Source organism: Aquarana catesbeiana, linkage group LG02 (genome assembly GCF_042186555.1).
Source record: "Aquarana catesbeiana isolate 2022-GZ linkage group LG02, ASM4218655v1, whole genome shotgun sequence".
NCBI classification, from domain to species: domain Eukaryota; kingdom Metazoa; phylum Chordata; class Amphibia; order Anura; family Ranidae; genus Aquarana; species Aquarana catesbeiana.
The window spans coordinates 315282444-315303169 of record NC_133325.1 but is presented as its reverse complement, the minus strand read 5'-3'; the positions used below and the strand labels follow the sequence as shown (position 1 = coordinate 315303169).

Here is a 20726-nt window from a genome sequence, read left to right as displayed (position 1 = left end):
GGTTCACATTGGTACGATTTGGCATGCCAAATCGGTGACTATTGCCGGCAATGGCACCGTCCAAATCGGTGCGGCACCGCACCGATTCCCAAAAGTAGTTCCTGTACTACTTTTGGTGATTTGTATAGACATCTGTGCAGGAACCCGCACAGATGTCTGTCAAATCGCCGCTGAAGTCGGACTGCATTGCCTGGTTGAAATCGTGCAAGTTCAGCTGAACTCGCACAATTTCTAACCCGCAGCAATGTGAATGTAGGTTTAATCTCAGTGCTTCTATCACAATGTTTGTCTACCTAAGTTGTAGCGAATTAAAGCGACTAGCGCCCCCCCAATCTCCTTAACCAACCTGGCCACACTAATGTGATTGATGGAGTAAAACTAATACTATTATTATTATTATTACAATATAGGATTTACAGTTGTGCTTATACGTTTACATACCCTGGCAGAATTTATGATTTCTTGGCCATTTTTCAGAGAATATGAATGATAACACAAAAACTTTTCTTTCACTCATGGTTAGTGTTTGGCTGAAACCATTTATTATCAATCAACTGTGTTTACTCTTTTTAAATCATAATGACAACAGAAACTACCCAAATTACCCTAATCAAAAGTTTACATACCCCAGTTCTTAATACCGTGTATTGCCCCTTTAAAATCAATAACAGCTTGAAGTCTTTTGTGGTATGTTTGGTTGAGGCTCTTTATCTTCTCAAATGGAAAAGCTGCCCATTCCTCTTGGTAAAAAGCCTCCAGTTCCTGTAAATTCTTGGGCTGTCTTGCATGAACTGCACATTTAAGATCTCCCCAGAGTGGCTCAATGATATTGAGGTCAGGAGACTGAGATGGCTACTCCAGAACCTTCACTTTATTCTGCTGTAGATAATGACAGGTCGACTTGGCCTTGTGTTTTTGGATCATTGTCATGTTGGAATGTCCAAGTACGTCCCATGCGCAGCTTCCTGGCTGATGAATGCAAATGTTCCTCCAGTATTTATTCATAACATGCTGCATTCATGTTGCCATCAATTTTGACCAAATTTTCTTTGCCTTTGTAGCTCACACATCCCCAAAACATCAGTAGGAATGGTGTACCTTTCATCATAGGCCTTGTTGACCTCTCTCCAAATGAAGCCTTTATGGTTGTGGCCAATAAGCTAAATTTTGGTCTCATCACTTCAAATGACTTTGTGCCATAAGGTTTGAGGCTTTTTGGCGTATTGTAAGCGGGATACTTTGTGGCATTTGCGTAGTAATGGCTTTCTTCTGGCGACTCGACCATGCAGTCCATCTTTCTCCTCCTTATTGTGCATCTTGAAACAGCCACACCACATGTTTTCAGAGAGTCCTGTATCTCACCTGAAGTTATTTGTGGGTTTTCCTTTGTATCCCGAACAATTTTCCTGGCAGTTATGGCTGAAATTCTAGTTGGTCTACCTGACCGTGGTTTGGTTTCAACAGAACCCCTCATTTTCCACTTCTTGATTAGAGTTTGAACACTGCTGATTGGCATTCTCAATTCCTTGGATGTCTTTTTATACCTCTTTCCTGTTTTATACAGTTCAACTACCTTTTCCCTCAGATCCTTTGACAAATCTTTTACTGTCCCCATGACTCAGAATCCAGAAACGTCAGTGCAGCTCTGGATGAAAGATGCAAGGGTCTGTCAGGAGTCCAGAAACTCATTGATCTTCCATACACACACACTAATTACAAGCAAACAGATCACAGGTGAGGATGGTTACCTTTAATAGCCATGCAAACCCCTTTGTATCAACTTGTGTGCCTGTTATCAGGCCAAAATCACCAGGGTATGTAAACTTTTGATCAGGGTCATTTGGGTAGTTTCTGTTGCCATTATGATTTAAAAAGAGTAAACACAGTTGATTGATAATAAATGGCTTCAGCCAAACACAAACCATGAGTGAAAGAAAATATTTTGCGTTATCATTCATATTCTCTGAAAAATGGCCAAGAATTCATAAATTATGCCAGGGTATGTGAACTTATGAGCACAACTGTATATAGCACCAACAGTTTGTGCAGCACTTTACAAAATGGAGGGAAACAGTACCATTTACAATACAGGAGAAATCAGAGGACCCTACTTGTTACAGCTTACAATCTAAAAGGAAGTGATACGAATAGCTAATAACTAGGATTGTCCCGATACCGATACCGAGCATTTGCCTGAGTACTTGTACTCGGGCAAATGCTCCAATGCTTGACCCGATACCTGGGCAGTCAGGGATGATCGGTGCGGCGGTGGGGGAGTTATACTGATCCCCCTGTATAGATCTCAATATAGCAGCTGACAGCCGCTTCTCCTCCTCTCTCTCCCCTCCCCCCTCCGTGGCTCCCTTCCGTAAAACAGTTTACCATGCTTCAGTTTATGAATGGAGAGAAGCCTCTATTTCCTCTCCATTCATCTTCAGTGCAGCTGAGGCTGCTGAGAAAGGGACTGGGGAATCTCTATCCTCAGTCCCTTTCCATGTCTCAAAGGGGAGATGTCACGGGTCTGTGAAGACCCCTGATCTCTCACCAAAGCCCCTAAACAGGGCTGATAGAAAAAAAAGGAATTGTAATAAATATTTAAAAGGTTAAATTGTAAAAATAATAAAAAATAAAAAAAAAATAGCAAAAAAAAAAAAATAGTAAAAAGGAATTTAAAAAAATAAATTGTAAAAAATAAAATAAAAATAAAAAACTACTGACAGTCCATGCGTCATCAGTGCTGCATATTAGTGCCACTGTCACATGGCATTAAAAAAAAGTATCGGTAATTGGTATCGGCTTGTACTTGGGAAAAAAAGTATCGGTACTTGTACTCGGTCTTAAAAAAAAGTGGTATCGGGACAACCTTATTAATAACTAACTGTGGAGGATGAGCTGGTGAGAAAGTAAAAAGGACCGTTTATTAGTTAGAGGCCAGATAGACCTCTCTGAAGAGATGGCTTTTCAGGGATCGTCTAAAGCAGTGGTCTCCAAACAGCGGCCTGGGGGCTGGATGTGGCCGTTTATTTGCTTTTATCTGGCCCTTTGGGCACTATTTCATCGACTGACACGAGCAATGGAGCACTATTCCCACCCATATGGCACCAGAAAAGGTGCACAATTCCTCCCAATGACCCCAGCGATTGAGCACAATTTCTTCCATTAACACCAACAATGGGGACCAATGACACCAATGATGGGGCACAATTCCTCCTATTGAGACTAACAACGGGGTCCAATGACACCAATGATGGGCCACAATTTCTCCCAATGAGACTGACAATGGGGCCCAATTCCTCCCAATGATTGGGAAAAATTTGTCTTACTGACACCAAAGAAGGGGCATTGTTTACTCACACTGATGCTGGGATATTTTCTACTCCCAATGGCCATAGTCTGGCCCCCCTAGAGTCTGAAGGACAGTAAACTGGCCCTTTGCTTAGAAAGTTTGGAGACCCATAGCCTAAAAGGTGGATAGAGTAGGAGACAGACGGGCAGATTGTGGTGAGAAATCCAGAGGATAGGAGAGTACAAACTTGCCACTTTCTTGCACTTTAGGAATGTCTGCAGTCTGTATCCTCCCCCACCCCCATGCAGGTCATAAGCCTGCACAGTCATTTAAAAATAAATAAATGCTGGTGGCTGGCCTCTTTTTTTCTTCATCTTTGCTGGCCCACCAATGATGACTGTGCTTGATCCTGCATATGCGTTTATGAGATCAAGGGTGATTTAGTATTGTTTATACATTGCCATGGTAGCAAGGTGAGGATCATCATGCCAGTTGGTTCAAATGTGACCCTGAGATATCCTAAATTAATGGTCAAGATCTCCTAGAAGACAGTGGTGACATACAGTATCTCTCAAAAGTGAGTACACCCTTCACATTTTTGTAAATACTTTATTCTTTTTATGTGACAACACTGAAGAAATGACACTTTACTACAATGTAAAGTAGTGAGTGTACAGCTTGTATAACAGTGTAATTTTGCTGTCCCCTCAAAATAACTCAACACACAGCCATTAATGTCTAAACCACTGGCAACAAAAGTGAGTACACCCCTAAGTGAAAATGTCCAAATTGAACCCAATTATCCATTTTCCCTCCCCAGTGTCATGTGACTCGTTAGTGTTACAAGGTCTCAGGTGTGAATGGGGAGCAGGTGTGTTAAATTTGGTGTTATCGCTCTCACTCTCTCATACTGGTCACTGGAAGTTCAACGTGGATTTAAATCGTATTTCTGTACAGTACAGTAGTAGTAAACTAGCAGTTGTGTTAACCCTATAGCACCCGGCATTCTAGGTGCATATTTGCATTTTTCTATAAAGGAAATAAATAATTGTAGCATTCTGTGTAAAGTGGAAATTTTATATTATTCCAGCAACTTTAGTTTTAGTCTGATTTCCATGATGCGTAAACTTCTTGGCATACATTTATCAAAACATCTTTCATTTATTCATATCAAATACTGTATTAAATAGAGCCGCTCGTTTAGTAACCACAGTCACATGCCTAAAACAGGTAGACCTGTTTTAAAATGTGGTGGCTTGCAGGTATACAGTCACGTGGTCTGCTTTGGTCCAATGAGCATGCAGGTACCTGCAAATCTATACAAGGAAGCCTGCTAAGATGTTAGGTGTGAGAAGGGCTCCAACTAAGGTAAGCAAAGAAGTGCACAAGTAGCCAGTGAACTTGGCTAATGCGGAAGTAAAACTCCATCCACTGGGTACATGCAAAGTTTGTTGTTTTGACACCTCTTCTAAAATGTGCAAACTAAATCTAAACTTCTTACTAAGAGCTTAGTGAAAATGGTGTGATATAGAGAAAAAATACAAATACGATAAAAATAAAAAGTAAAATAAACATAAAATCACTTAACCACTTCAGCCCTGGAAGATTTTACCCCCTTCCTGACCAAAGCACTTTTTACAATTTGGAACTGCGTCGTTCTAACTTACAATTGCACGGTTTTGCAATGTTGTACCCAATCTAAATTTGCGTCCTTATTTTCCCACAAATAGAGCTTTCTTTTGGTGGTATTTGATCACCTCTGCGTTTTTTTTTTTCCACTATAAACAAAAAAAGACCGACAATTTTGAAAAAAAACAAACATTTTTTTACTTTTTGCTATAATAAATATCCCCCAATTTTTTTTTTTAAACAAATTTCTTCATCAATTTAGGCCAATATATATTCTTCTACATATTTTTGGTAAAAAAAAATTGCAATAAGCGCATATTGATTGGTTTGCGCAAAAGTTATAGCATCTACAAACTATGGGAAAGATTTATGGCATTTATTTATTTTTTACTAGTAATGGCGGTGATATGCCATTTTTTAGCGACGGACAGATCGGACACTTTTGACACATTTTTGGGACCATTGACATTTATACAGCGATCGGTGCTATAAATATGCACGGATTACTGTGTAAATGTCACTGGTAGGGAAGGGGTTAACACTAGCGGGCGATCAAGGGGTTAAATGTGTGTTCCCTCAGTGTGTTCTAACTGTATGGGGATAGGACTGACTGGGGGAGAAGACATATCGTTGTTCCTATGTTTACACACACAAATCCCCGTGCAGGAGCTCGTGCACGCGATTGCACGTGGCCAGCGGCGATTGCACCCGCCGGCCACGCGCATCAGGTCCCCTGCCGTGCAGCTGGCGCATGCCCTCTGGTGGCTGTAAAAGGAAAGGACGTACCCATACGGGTTTTGCCCAGGAGAGCCATTGTGCCGTAGTAGATCTGCGTGAGCCGTTAATTTGGCATACCTTAAAAATGTAAATAAACCAATTAAAAAAACTTTACTAGTGGGAGTGGGTTGCTAACCTTTTTCCCAGTAGTACAAATCTCCATTTGTAAACTAACAAATGTTCCCTAATGGCTGCGCATATAATTACAGTTCCGAGTATTACTGTGGTTAAAAAGCAACTCCACCTTTGCCGAGAAAAAAAACATTCCCCTCTCGGTTTGTAACAAACTTTGTTGCAGATTCCTACCTTTTGTTATTCTGAAGAAATACTTGTGTGTTTCTCTGTGTCCATGTGGAAATTAATCTAATAATTATCAATCAGCTGCTGCACTTGCAGGGCTCTAATGAGGAAAACTGCAGGGTTTGCATCCCTTTAGATGTGATACCCTATTGGGAGTATCTCACCAAATATGACATTAGTGTTGCACGGGATGCCTGAAATCTGACTTGTATCTTAGTGTAGACTTCTGGGAAAATCAGTAAGCCAATCACACAAGCAGGAAATTATGTTTCTGGGGCGTTCAATACACATTCTGTGTACAGAACACCTGCAGGTAGCCATATTGCATTGCATTTTACAGAAAATTACAGTGCTGCAGATTGAAAAGGAAAGGTAATTTTTAATAACATTCAATTACAATATGACTTGAGTCACAATTGTATATGCTATATTGTTTTTTCTTTTTATTTGCTTTTCTTCCCCCTACAAAGTGCAGTTACCCTTTAAATATTATTATTAAATGGCGTGAAACTGAGTGTATATCATTTGGATTGTTTTATACACGGCTTAAATCCCAATAAACTAATAAAATACTATAACTCTAAAAATTAGCAATGAAACAGTTTAAATCTATCTCTATATTAAGGCCCCTAGGGGGATAACGTCCCTAACTCATAGATCCATCTTGTTTCCTTCCGCGAGACAGCTTTCATCATGTTAAGTACCTCTCCAATGGCCATTTTTATCTACCCCGTTGAACGTCAACTATGTAGGATCTCGATTATTATGCAACCTAAAATGATTAGAGAGACTATGTTTCCGGAATCCTTTCCTAATATTATTCACATTTTCTCAGCCACATCCCAATTCTCTCGTTGTTCTTATTACATACTGGAGTCCACACAGGCATTTGGATTCAATGTGTCTAGTTTTATTCCTCTACTTTTACATGTAACACACCTACCGCATTTGTAGAATCCTACCTGGAGACCAAGAACGTGATGGTCTGGTACATTTTTTACTATTTTGTCCCTTACTGTGGGAAGGCATCTGTACACTAGGTCGTTGTGGAAGTGCCTTGGCTAGAGTATTACCCCTAAGCAATATTGGCCAATGTTTCCTATTTTTTCTATTAACCTATGTCTATTATAAACTATAATTAACAGTACACCAAAGTCTTCCTTCTCCCTCTATTTACTCTTCAACAACTCTTCCCTATCCATCTCCTTTACGTGTCTTCTCACCTGGTCCAAAAAATACCTTATAGCCTCTATAAATCTGTCAACTAAGACATCAGCCCGAACTGCAAAATCAATTTCTTCATCACAATTTTGCTTTATGAGCATAACATCGAATTGCACAGCCTTTGGCACCATCTATTTATAGGGCAGTGAGTCCATATTGCGCAGCCTCTGGTACCATCTACTTATGGGGCGGTGTCTCTGTATCACACAGCCTCTGGCACCAGCAATTTATGGAGCACTGTCTCTGTATTGCGCAGCTCTTGGCACTATCTAATTATGGGGCAGTATCTCTGTATCGCACAGCTTCTGGCACCATTTATTTATAGAGCACAGTCTCCATATCTCACAGGCACTATCTATTTATATGGCACAGTCTCTGTATCGCACAAGCACCATCTATTTATGGGGCTGTGTCTCTATCGCACAGCCTCTGGCACCAACTATTTAGGGGGCGGTGGCTTTGTATTGCTCAGCCTCTTTACCATTAATTTATGAGGCAATGTATCATGAAATCTCTAAAGTCATTGGGCAGTCTGAGTGTATGGCACAGTCTAGCTTTATGGGGAAGTGTCTGTTTCATGTAGTCTGTGAAACTTGACTAGCACAGCTCTCTACAATGTTGGCTTTATTTTTTGCTGTAAATCTATCATTTTCAAGTGGAAGGGTGAAAACAATCACTGGCTATCTCTTTCTATATACAACTTAGAAGTTGTGAAGACTGAACCAAATATTTGACCCCATTTTGCATGCAAAATGAGTATGTTAAAGTGTGCATGCAAAGGTTTTAGTTTGGAATCTATGGCTTTTATAATTTTTTTAAAATTTTCCTTGCTCTATTCATTTAAAAAAAAAAAAAAAAAAAAACAAAAAAACAAACAAGACACAGAAAGAAATTTTTTTAACAACATAGCCCATAACTTTACAAGTTAAGATCCTGAGTAAGACATCTGTGTCTAGAGCCCCACACAAATGTATACAACCATCAATGATTTTCTACACCATTCTTTTTTCTGAAATTAAAACCAGACCTCAGGACAGAAGCAAGCGATGGAATCTGGTATGTACAGAAAATATTCATTTATGCATACTGACATCTAGTGGTCAGTTTTGTGCCTACACATTTTCTTTAGCAGGATTAGCCATTTAAATTGGACCTAGCATCAACATCAAACATGTTTCATAGGTGCATGCATGTTAAGTAAAATTAATTAAAATTAGCAAACTGTGCTATTCCTATAGATATATTCTATGTGCACAATATCAGCTATGCTGCTCTATTTTAGTATAATCACCCCTAAAGCTATCTAAAATAGTAAAACAGCACAATGTATTTACACTTTATTTTACTATTTTAGATGCAAAGTATGATGCAACTGTAGATTTAACACTTACAGATATTTCTTATTTATAATTTACTATAGGTATTTATATAATTCCAAAAACGTATGCAGCGCTTCACATACATATGGTACATTCACATCAGTCCCTCAAGGAGCTTACACTCCAAGGCCCCTAACTCACATTCATACATAAACATACTAGGGCAAATTTAGATAGGAGCCAATTAACCTACTAGCATGTCTTTGGAGTGTGAGAGGACACCGGAGTGCCCAGAGGAAACCCACGCAGGTACAGGGAGAACATACAAACGCTTACCTCACACAGCACTCACTCGGACATTGCACTATCCAGGGTTAGAATCTACTTCCTGAACTAAGCTAATGGCTCATAGACAGCACAATTCTGGTGACTCTGTTCTCAAATGTCTGACAAAGATCAACCCCCTGCTTCAGCCTCCAACCTTGTGACTTGCTACAAATTATGCAATGTCGCGGGTTCAGGTATCATGGTGGGAGGGGGGGGGGGGGGGGGCTGTAGAAAATTCTTCCTTCTGCTTGCAGGGTGACCTCTTAAAAAAGGTAAGGCAGTTTGTGTATTATGTGACATGTCAGGAATTTACTCATGCTATGCAGACTAAGGTTAATGAAAGGTCCACTTTAAAGTGGAGTTCCACCCATTTAAAAGTCAGCAGCTACAAAAAGTGTAGCTGTTGACTTTTAATAAATCAGACACTCACCTGTCCCACGGTCCAGCGATGTGGGGGCAGGAAGCCTTGCTCCTCTCCCCCCTCCTCTTTGCGGTGCCGGCATTCTAACTGTGGGCACCTGGCTGTGGCTTCACAACCGGGTGCACACTGCGCATGCATGAGCCGCGCTGTGAATGGCTGAGCATTCTTCTGGGACCTTCCTTCCAGTGCCAGGGGAGGAAGTGGGAGCTGGGTGCCTGTAAAAACAGGGTACCCGCTACCCCCCCCCCCCTCAAAAAAAAAAAGACATGCAAAATGTGGCATGTCAGGGGGTCACCAGCACTTAAAGCGAAAGTTCCATTTTTGGGTGGAATTCTGCTTTAAGACCGTAACCTTCACAGACATCTTAATTTATTTATACAACTGTAGGTGGTGTCAGTGTTGGGAAGCACAAATATTATTCTGTGGATTACAGTAGTTAAAGTGGTAGTAAACTCCCCTTGTTTTTTACCTACAGGTAAGCCTATAATAAAATATCTCCTAACCGTGCACCGTTCAAGAAATATATAAACGTGTAGCAGCCGGTGACGTCACCAGTGCATGTGAACTGCGCTCTCAACGGATGACATGCTGTCCATTGAGAGAGCTGTGCCACGACCGTGACTCCCGAGCACATCCCAGTTGAAGATGGCATTTCCATTTTTTAGGTAAGTCTTGCATAATGTGCTAGTATGCACCACATTATGGTGACATGAGCCTGCTGGGGGAACCTTTTTTTTTTTTTTTTCTCTTTTAAAACACAGCTTACTACGGTTTTAAGTACAAGCATTATATTTGACAAAGATCTCAAACGCTACCAGCAAATTAAATATAAATAAAATAAAAACTTTATTAAAATATATACAGCTTACAGTAAATGTGTAAAGTTCTCCAAGGGTTCTATTTTTGCTCTGTCGGTTCAGAAAAAGTGTAAATAGCATCATGCATTTGGTTAGAAACAGCTGTGGATTTATCACAAGTTTTACAGAAGGAAGCAAAGACAATTTTGATCTAATGAAGACATGTTATTCTGCAGTACTGTAACCCACAGAAAAGCATTTTCGTTTGCAGCAATGAAAAACTCTTGCATTAGTGCTGTGGTGACACATTTTAAAACAAGCTGGAACGCAGCCAACTGTAACTTGTCTTGTATCCAAAAGGGAGGCTTTAAAACAGCAATCCAGCAGCAGCAAAGAAGCATCCACACAGAGGGGTAGGCTTACAAATTCATGATCAGCACTTTAACAGTTCGGTTTTGCCAGAAACTGGTTCAGGAACAGCTTCCCCTTTCATAAACTCATCCTGCAAACAAAATAATGAATGTTATTACCCAGTTCTGTCATATCAGTGCTTGAAAAATCACCAACAAAAAACAATACTGCAGATAGATTCTAATGCCTATTCCACAATACCGGTTGCACAGTATTTCAGGGGGAAAACAATAAAAAACAAAAACAAACAAACACACACCAAGATGAAGGCTGCATTTTGCAACCTTTTACTGCACTACACAATGGTATTCAATGACCTCCAAGCCAATTTGCTGGCCATTATGTGGTTGCTGGATTAGAGAAAGCTAGGCAGAGGCTGCAGGTTCATGATTTTAGGATGAGGGAGCCAAGTCTAGGGGCTGAGATTTTATTGGACAGGCATCTGAGTATCACATTTCTTCAGAGAAAAACTAACTAAGACCTTATATGTTAATCACAGACCTTCCTAGATATCATCACAAGAACTAAACCTAGAGCAAGAGGTTACTTTTTATTGTAAAATACAACCACCTGAAGTGAAAAAAAAAAAAAAATTGATCTTTGCAAGTTATTAGTGTGTAGCAGCTTTTTTTTTCCACCCAGGGTGCTTTCAGGTTTCTTTAGGGGTGCCTTGGCAAAATGCCCTAAAAATTCTATAGGAGCCAGCGGGTGGATGAAGCCTGCCTTTTAGTTACACAAAGCTACAGGTTTTCATTGTGCGCCTTTAAAACTGCATCCTAACAACCAATGATGTAATGGGTTGATAACGATGACATCAGGCGTCTGCACAGAATCCTTCTTTACCCCTCTCATCAGCGCTGAGGTCACATTACCCGAGTAAGGGAGAATAGAAACTTTGGCATACTCGTCAGTACCAGTGTGCAAAGGTGCATTTGCTTTAAAAGAATAAGTCAACTCTAATGTTGTGTTCCCTACATGTGTGGATGTTGCTACATTATGTAAAACTATTAGTTTTTTTTTTGTTTTGTTTTTTGAATGGGGTTCCTTGATCATTTTAAAGGGTGCTGCAGCTGTAAAAATGTTGAGAAATACTTATATGTAGACAGGCTCATGCCAGTGTAAATAATCTCCTCCCTTCAATTACAGAAGGACTATTCCATCAGGTGTGTGTATATGTAAAAGTAAAGTTGAGATCGATAGCTCACCCTTATATATAAAAAACAGAGGAGAAAAATAGTGGGACTTTAAATGAGGGATGTCACTGCAGACAGATATTGCATAAAGTATAAATATATCATTTTGTTGATCAAATACAAATACATTTGAACATTCTATATTCAGGAGATGCATAATGCATTTATAGCTGGTTACAAACCCCCATCCATGATATACATATGTAACCACAGAGGGGAAAAATAGTGGGACTTTAAATGAGGGCTGTCACTACAGATAAATATTGCATAAAGTATAAATATATTTTTTTTATTGATTAAATAGAGGTAAATATAACATTCCATAATCAGAAGATACATAATGCGTCTATAGCTGGTGATAAACCATATGCAAAAGAGCTGCCATGTACACACACAAGAATACGTATACATAACATTGGACTTGATAAAATCTAGGTACATAAGTAGTATATAAAGGCCGATAAAATTAGATAAATAGTACGCTGACCCTGTCAAGGCACCCTAAAAAAACGCGTTTCATGGTTCTTTACCATTCGTCAGGAGTTAGGTGCAAAGATAATGCTATAAATGCAAAAGATAAGTTAATAAATGCTACCCTTTAAAAAAGGGAGAAAAAGCGGTTATGGAGCAAAGGACCTGTATATATATTTGGGGTTCTGCGTAATTTTCAAGCAAGAAATAATGATGACGGACGTTTAGGAGCAGTTGAGCATTTTTTTCAGCTGCCCTGAACTCTCCTCTATGTTATCTTATCAGTACATGTAGGCAGTTGAGTTTAGAAGCATTTTTTGGAAAGCAAAAAAATGCGTTCAGGATGGATGTTCAGAGGCATTTCAAACTTCACCTGTAACAGCTTGTAAATGCGGTAACTCACGTTTAACCACATTTTGTTTACAGGCTTTAATATTTGACTATCTGAAAAAAAATAATGCTTCCAAACGCAAACATGGCATGTAAACGCGGCAAAGCGGATGTTTTTAAATGTCAGTTACAATCTGTCAAGTTAAATCGTTCAGGAGAGGTTGTAAAACATCCCATGTACATTAAGTCCCGGTTCACACAGGGGCGACCTGTCAGGCGACTTAGCTGATTGACAAGTCGCGCTCCATTCTGTACAATGGAACCGTTCCAATAGGAACGACTCAAGTCGCTCCGACTTAGAAAAAGGTTCCTGTACTTCTTTGGGGTGATTTCAGAGGGACTTGCATTGACTTCTATACAGAAGTAGTTTTGCAAGCCGCGCTGAAGTCGCCCTGTAGGGGGCGGCTTCAGAGTCTGGCGACTTTGAAGCCTCCCCTGTGTGAACCGGCACTAAGCCTTATAGACCGAAGTTCATTCCTTTGATCTAAAGAACAAAATATTACAATGTTTATAGTTAGCTCCGTGGCTGAGGAATGTTGTGAAACTTTGCAGACTTCCTGTTTTTTTTTTTTTTTTTTTTACCGCTGTCGGCTTGAGCAGAGAACTCTCTGCATAGAATCGGGAAAATGCTTAGTTAACCGCTTGCCGACCAGCGCACGCCGATGTACATTGGCAGAATGGCACTGGCAGGCAAAAGGGCTTACAGGTACGTCCCCTTTAAGAAGCGGTGTCGCGAGCGCACCACCACAGTCTCCGTGACCGTGGACTCGATGTTTGCCAGGTGCCCGCGATTGTGTCACGGAGAGGAAGAACGGTGAGATGCTTAGGTAAACAAAGCATTCCCTATTCTGCCTAGTGACAAGACAGTGATCTACTGCTCTCTGTGATCAAGAGCAGCAATGATTGTCCTGTGTGTTCAAGCCCAGCCCCCTCACAGTTAGAATCACTCCCTAGGACACACCTAATCCCTTCACTGCTCCCTAGTGGTTAACCCGTTCACTGCCAGTGTCATTTACACAGTAATCAATGCATTTTTAATCGCACTGATCGCTGTATAAATGACAATGGTCCCAAAAATGTGTCAAAAATGTCCGATGTGTCCGCCATAATGTCGCAGTCCCGATAAAAAAAAAAAAAAAAAAAAAAAAAAAAAAAATCGCAGATCACCGCCATTACTAATAAAAAATGCCATAAAACTATCCCCTATTTTGTAGACGCTATACATTTTGCGCAAACCATTCAATATACGCTTATTGCGATTTTTTTTTAACCAAAAATTATGTAGAAAAATACATATTGGCCTAAACTGAGGAAAAAACTGTTTTTTTTATATATTTTTGGGGGATATTTATTATAGCAAAAAGTAAAAAATACTGCGTTTTTTTCAAAATTGTCGCTTTTTTTTGTTTATAGTGCAAAAATAAAAAACGCAGAGGCGATCAAATACCACCAGAAGAAAGCTCTATTTGTGGGAAAAAAGGACATCAATTTTGTTTGGGTACAACGTTGTATGACCGCGCAATTGTCAGTTAGAGCGACGCAGCGCCGAATCACAAAAAGTGCTCTGGTCAGGAAGGGGGTAAAATCTTCCGGGGCTGTGTGGTTAAGATCGTGAGGGGGGAAAAATTGCACTCTCGATTCTTAACAATTAATCGTGCAGCTCTATCCTTAACCCTGACTTCTGGGCCTCCACAAATGGGAGCACATGGTTGGTAAGTTAGGCTTGGAAATCTCTTTGTATTTTTTGGCATACGTCGCCCTTCCAGTGCACCTTGCTGCAATAGACCAGTTATAGGTGGGGACAGTGGCCACTTTTTTGTATTTAATGTGCCCCTGTACCTTTAATAAGGGGTGGGTGCCTTACAGGAGCACATGCCCTCTGCCTATCCATTAAAGTGCATGTACTCCCATTGTGGAGGCACGGAAGTTAGAGTTAGGGACTACAAAAAGCAGGGCGCCTTGACGGGGCCTGTAGTTTACCCATGTATTTGCAAATGTGTGCAGACTAAACCCCTGTTCTTAAAGTGGTTGTAAACCTAATTACACAACTTTTACCTACAGGTAAGCCTATAATAAAGCTTACCTGTAGGTACTGGAAATATCTCCTAAACATGCACAGTTTAGGAGATATTTACCATATACCCTTGCGCCGACATCATCAGCGCATGCGCACTGAAGAAAGGGCATGATCGTGCCGTTTCTAAAGAGCCCGTACCGTGACCGGCATCTCCCGCGCGCATGCGCGGGAGTGACGTCACGCAACTCCAGCCAGTCTCAGAGTTGGAGTCCACGACCCCGGAAGGAAGAGGGGGTGAAGATGGATGCGCCCACCAGTGGGGACATTGTTGGCTTTGTTTGCAGGTAAGTGGCACATAATGGGCTAGTATGCAGTGCATACTAGCCCATTATGCTTTTACTTTGCAAGGAACAAAAGAGGAAGTAAATCCCTGCAGAGTTTACTTCCACTTTAACGCATATTGTTAGACAGGTCAATTTGGTTGGTCGCTGGCTGGTTGGCAAGTTTGATTTTAGAAATCTTTTTGTATTTGTTTGATGTAAGTTTTGTTTAACCTGTATAAAAGAAGGTATGGGACATGTACTCAAAAAATTGTCAAAAAGGAACATTTAGTCTAAAACACTTCAGGCTGGTATTGTTTATTCTATCTTCTACAGATTTAATATGAAGTATGAAGAGGAGTAATGGCCATGCACTGTTTGGAGCAGGTAGTGAAATAATAATGTGGAGCTACGCTGTGTGTTTGAATCAGTGTAGCACAGATAAATTAAAGATGATTTATTCCAGCATAAAGCTGTATTGGGCTTATTGGGCCCCGTCTGTGCAAGATATGAAGTATCACTCCATTTTGGACAGTAAGGGAGGGTTATAACCCCTATCAGTTTTTTCACCAACGTGTCCCATTTGAGGAGCTTTCTTTTTGCTTCCTGTCTCAAAGCCAAACAGGAAGTGAGACAATCCTTACAAAGTAAGGGAATCCCTTGGAAACCCCCAGGTAACCAGATCGGGTGTCCCTATTGAAAGCTTTCACCTCTATTTTTCTAGGGACAACCCAAAATTTGGGATTTTCCATTACTTTCAATGGTAATAGTAAACAGGACAAATAAAGGAGAGTGAATCACCCTAACGGGGGTACAGATAGCAATAAAGCCTGGCGTGTTCTAATCACTCTCCACTCCATCCAAAACAAATAAAAAGTTTTGCCTTTAGTTATACTTTAATTCAGTCTTATGGATTTGGTGATTCAATTCCACTTTATGGATTTGCTAAGCAAGTACCCTCACCCTGTAGACTAGGGGAGAGCTTTTATTCTAACTTTATTTTTAGGAGAACTGCAGCATTTGGATCCATGAATGATTGCTGGAAAAGCCCTAAGAAGAATGTCTAAGCAAAAATGTAATGCGCAAGGTTCTCTTGGAAGCATAGGGTCTAACAGGATTGGATCCTGCTGGAGAACAACATTCCTCATTTGCACAGACATAATGCGGCTATTAACAGCTCAGTAAGGGATGCTAATGCATATTTCAAGGTAAAAAAACCCAAGTGGCATGAAAATCTCTGACCCAATGAGTGGAGCGTGTGACCTACCTTATCATAGATGACTCTGACAAGTAATGAACAGCTAGGACACGTTGCAACGTCTTCCCCATTTTCCAGATCTTCCTGCAAATAAAATATGGACAACCCAAGCGTTAGAAACGTCACCAGCCGCTAAAATCTACCAGACAAAACAGGGTCAACATGCATCAGGTTGTGAAAGGTTTTCTTTGGCTAGAGAAATCTGGGTTACACACTAATAAAGGCTAAATTTTTCTTGGTTCTGGTCAGTGCAACTTGTTTGTTCCAAAAAAAAACAGAAGTGAGGGGGAAAAGGAGAGGTTCAGGAGCTCACATAGGAAAGCAAGAAAAAATAGATTACAAGACCATTACGTAGTAGATGTGTATGAACTATTTTTGGAGAATAACGATATCATTTAGCGTCTCTTGAACTACTTAAGGCCTGTAAGAATATCGAGATGGGGGGTATGACAGCTGAACGCTGCACCTGTATTCCACCCACTCGTATGCCTGGAGGTGACGTAAATAGCGTGGTTCCGTCGTGCGCGCTTTGTCACATGACGTCCTCAGCGACGGTACCACACTCCTGCGCACGACGGAACCACGCTCTTTACGTCACCTCCGGGCATATGAGTGGGTGGAACGCAGGTGCAGCGTTCAGCTGTCATACCCCCCCATCTCGATACACGCTCTGGATATAGTGACCGTTTAACTTGTTTTACCTGTCAGGAAACTGTTGTTATCCTATCCCAGTGACTAACTGGGTAGGAAGACTTTAGTTTTTGGGATTTTTTTGTCTAACACATTTTTTAAGGAAAATAACTTTTTTTACTTTATCAAGCTATGGAAGCTCTTTTTATTTTTTGATGCATGAGGGCATTACAATACCTTCACCAATCAGCATACACCGGAAAACAGAAAGCGGAGAGTCCCATCCATAAACACTACAGGCGTACTACCCCTGCAGGGGTTTTGGGAGTCGGTGAGTAGGAAATCAGAAGGGGGAGCACAAAAGTCACCAGGCAATTTTTTCCTGCACCAAAGTTCACCCCTGGGAGTTCCTGACTTGATATAGTGATACTTTATGGGACTATTATACTCTACTGAGATTTAAATGCTGCAGTTCATACTGGGTCCAGGTCTTAAATTATGAACTGCAATGCGTGTATGCGATTTCTATTTCAAAACTTTTTGCAGATATGGCTTGTGATTAATGCAGTCTAATCCATTTTTCAGCATATGAAGTGTTAATGTTTTCTGAGTAATTTTCATCTTGAGGTTGATGTAAATGTTTATGTATGGTGATGTATTGTAGTACATGCTATAATTTTTACTGCACTATTTGAGGTATAGCTTACTCCACTGGCTGGCTGCCTATATATAGCCTATATAGTGCATACTGATATATATATATAGTGGAACTGGTCCTAATATTGCACAATACTAGCTATTATATCAGTATGGCCACACCTATATAATATATCTTATCCCCACATGAAACAATTCTAAGGTGAAGGGATTATAGGATGCCTTTTACTGCTATAATGATGTGCAAGAGTGTAATAATATAATCAGTTACAAAGGTTTTGTTCCTGTACATACCTAGTATTTAGGTTCTCCAGGTAGCGCCAATTATACCCATATATTTTTGATAGTTTATGTATGAATAGCAGGGCACCCACCGTGAGTACTCTGCGTAAGGGGGGCAGCAACCTGTCTTTTTGCCATATAGGCCTGTCCTTAAGCGCAGTTTTATACACGTGATAAAGGGTTAAATGTGTTCCCTGGGAAGTGTTTCTAACTGTATGGGGGCTGGGCTGACTGGAGGAGGAGAGAGATCGCTGTTCCTAATCACTAGATACAGACGATCACTCTGAGCACCCCTGTCAGAGCGGGTATCCGCCATGTTTACACTCGCAGATCCCCGTTCTGTGGGGAGCGATGGCGGGTGGCTGGCAGACATCACGCCCGCCGGCCATGCGCACGGGCTGCATGACGGCGATTCAGGTAATAGAGCCAACCTGCCACAGTACAACTGTGGCTGGTCTTTAAGTGGTTAAAGAGTTAGCTCACTGTTATAATAAAATCTGCAGTGCAGTCAAGGAGCCCCAATAGTTTGTAAATCATGGTGCAATGTTGACAAGTTGAGCTTCCTTTAAGCCCCTGTTCACATTGGAGCGACTTGTCATGTGATTTGAAGTCCTATTGCCACCAATTGCACTGTTTAAATCGTTGCAATGCTGACTTTGTGGTGCTGCGTCGATTTGAAAAAGTAGTACATGCACTACTTTTGGGGATTTCCGGTGCGACTTGAATAGACATCTGTGCATGAAGCCACACAGATGTCTTCAAAGCCACAATGACATGTGGCTTTGAAATGGTGCAATTTCAGATGAAGTCGCACAATTTCAAAGCTGCAGTCAATGTGAAGGGGGGCTGAATGACATACCTGGCCAAGAGTAGTATTCTGAGTGGCGTCCTGCATATAAGATAGGCTGGATGGCATGTTGAGCGTGCCGCCATCACCACAGGAAGGAGTGCGGAGCTACTGTACTGCTCAGCCACAAATCCACACTGCTCTGATGTGACAAGGAGGGAGAGAGTTCTGCACATGTGTGAATTGGTGGATGGGGGAGAGCCCACTGAGCATGTGTGGATGAGCAATACAGAACCTCCGCTGACATCTGCACATTCTGGGAATGTGCAAAAAATGCGCGTCCCGTTTGTGGTGTCATTGTTAAGGGCACGTCAAACACAGGAAGCAATTTGCGCATTTTTCCCATGCACAAGAACAAGCAACCAATGCAGCAAAAAAAGCTTCATGAGTTAGTTTGCGGCGTTTGTCACAAGTAGGGTAGTCCATTAAAATCAATAGGCTTCTCAATGCATGTTGTGCAAATAAACTATGCATTTAAAATTGCTAGAGGTGACTACGGGGGGCGCACTCAACGTACCATATTCCCACAGCTTATATACAAGATGGCACTCATCACTTACAATACTACTACTTCATGGAAGCCAACAGGTGTGTCATTTAAATAAAGCTTTTGTCTACAATTGGGGGGCTATAAGCTGTACAGCAAAACTTACTATAAAGGTGAACTGACCTCAGATGCCCCCAGTGCCATGTATAGATTGTATAAGAAATGACAGGCCACGCCCCAGGTGTCAGCTGTCCCCTCCCACTGATGCTGTGAGTCATGTAACAAGTGACGTGTGCCTGGTCTCTCACCTGTGGCTAGCACTGCTCATCATACCTTAGAGATGGCGAACCTATCCCCGCACGGACAGGGGTAATAATACATCTCCGTATCCTCGTCATACTCGAAGTCCTCGATCTCCACCTCATCATGGTACACCGCCATCCCGACACCCGGAGCAGCAACTACACCTCCGCCAACACCAGAACACGCTGCAATAACCAGCTCCGCCTCCCAGGCTGGACGTCACTAGCTCGGCGACAATCACACCCGTCATTAAGCCGAGACACGTGTGCTAGAAGCGGCCATGTTTGATTCTGGCACTAGGAAATGATTGAAGCTGGAACTTTTCTTTATGTTAATAATTATAGCGATTGGTCGCTTGTTCCTTAAAATTCAGACATATATATCTATATAAATAAGATGAAAGTCTTATGTTGGTTAAAAATATATAAGGTACAATGACTGCCTGTTCTGGGTAGTGTTGCCAACCTACCAAATTGAAATTCACTGACATGACACCCAAAATTTAGTGGCACAACCAGGTTTTTACTGCCATTTTCAAAATGTCAGTTTTAAGTGCAAATTTCAGTATTTATGCTACAAAAAAGTACAATATGCAATCAGCAATGTGATTTAGGGTGGATATTAAGGCAAAACAAACATTTCTTTTTTTATTTTTGATATAGTAAGTAGCTCAAGGACAGAACTCAGGAGGGCCAGAAATTAGAATGGGCGGCACACACATGAAATGACTCTCACGGTGACACTGACAGCAGTGTACAGCAACACAGATGATGACACCTCCCCGACACGTCACGTCCCCTCCGGAGACACAGTGACAGTCTCTTTCCACATAGGGTTGCCACCTTTTCTTCAAGTCAAACCTGAACACTTTAGCGGCACACAACAATTATTTTTTTTTATATAAACTATGCATATATTTTGCAATTAAATAACATTTCTTAAATCAAGTTAAGCATAAGAGTCCCCCTTTACATCAGAGTCCACAGTGTTCCCCTTTTACATCAAAGTTTTTTTTACATTGGGGGGGGGGGGACAAGTCTGCAGACTTTGATGTAAGGGAGAACTCTGGGGTCTCTAACATAAGGGATGCTCTGGGAACCCTGATTTAAGAGGGAACACTGAGAACTCTGATGTACAGAGAGGACTTTGATGTAAGGGGGAACACTGTGGCCTCTGGTGTAAAGGGGAACTCTGATTAGGGTTGCCACCTGTTCAGGATTCACCCGGACAGTTCGGGTTTGGAATCATGTGTCTGGGTTTCAGGCTGTCTGAGACCCGGACACATTATTCAGACTGGACTATGGCTTCCCAGCAGGGTTGCTGGCTGTAGTTGTCTAAGCTGAGAGTTTCTGTTACACTTTCTATCACACTGCCCAAAGC

General features: G+C 41.2%; 1 protein-coding gene across 1 annotated transcript; it reads right to left on the bottom strand.

Moving 5' to 3' along the window:
* Window positions 1-10105: 10105 nt before the first annotated feature.
* Window positions 10106-19585, bottom strand: DPH3 (diphthamide biosynthesis 3). Its single transcript, XM_073614743.1, has 3 exons — window positions 19377-19585; window positions 16150-16224; window positions 10106-10582 (listed from the first exon to the last, which is right to left on the bottom strand). Exons 1-3 carry the CDS (start codon window positions 19482-19484, stop codon window positions 10514-10516), a joined length of 252 nt encoding a protein of 83 aa, XP_073470844.1. The 5' UTR covers window positions 19485-19585; the 3' UTR covers window positions 10106-10513.
* Between the last annotated feature and the right edge of the window lie 1141 nt (window positions 19586-20726).

What these genes read in the sequence shown, in the direction of transcription:
- DPH3 (XM_073614743.1), bottom strand. Translation starts at nt 19,484, where the DNA reads ATGGCGGTGTACCATGATGAGGTGGAGATCGAGGACTTCGAGTATGAC. An exon ending in ATAGGTTCGCCATCTCTAAG is followed by an intron (nt 16,225 to 19,376) that starts GTATGATGAGCA and finishes TTTTATTTGCAG; the next exon opens with GAAGATCTGGAAAATGGGGA. An exon ending in TCAGAGTCATCTATGATAAG is followed by an intron (nt 10,583 to 16,149) that starts GTAGGTCACACG and finishes TTTTGTTTGCAG; the next exon opens with GATGAGTTTATGAAAGGGGA.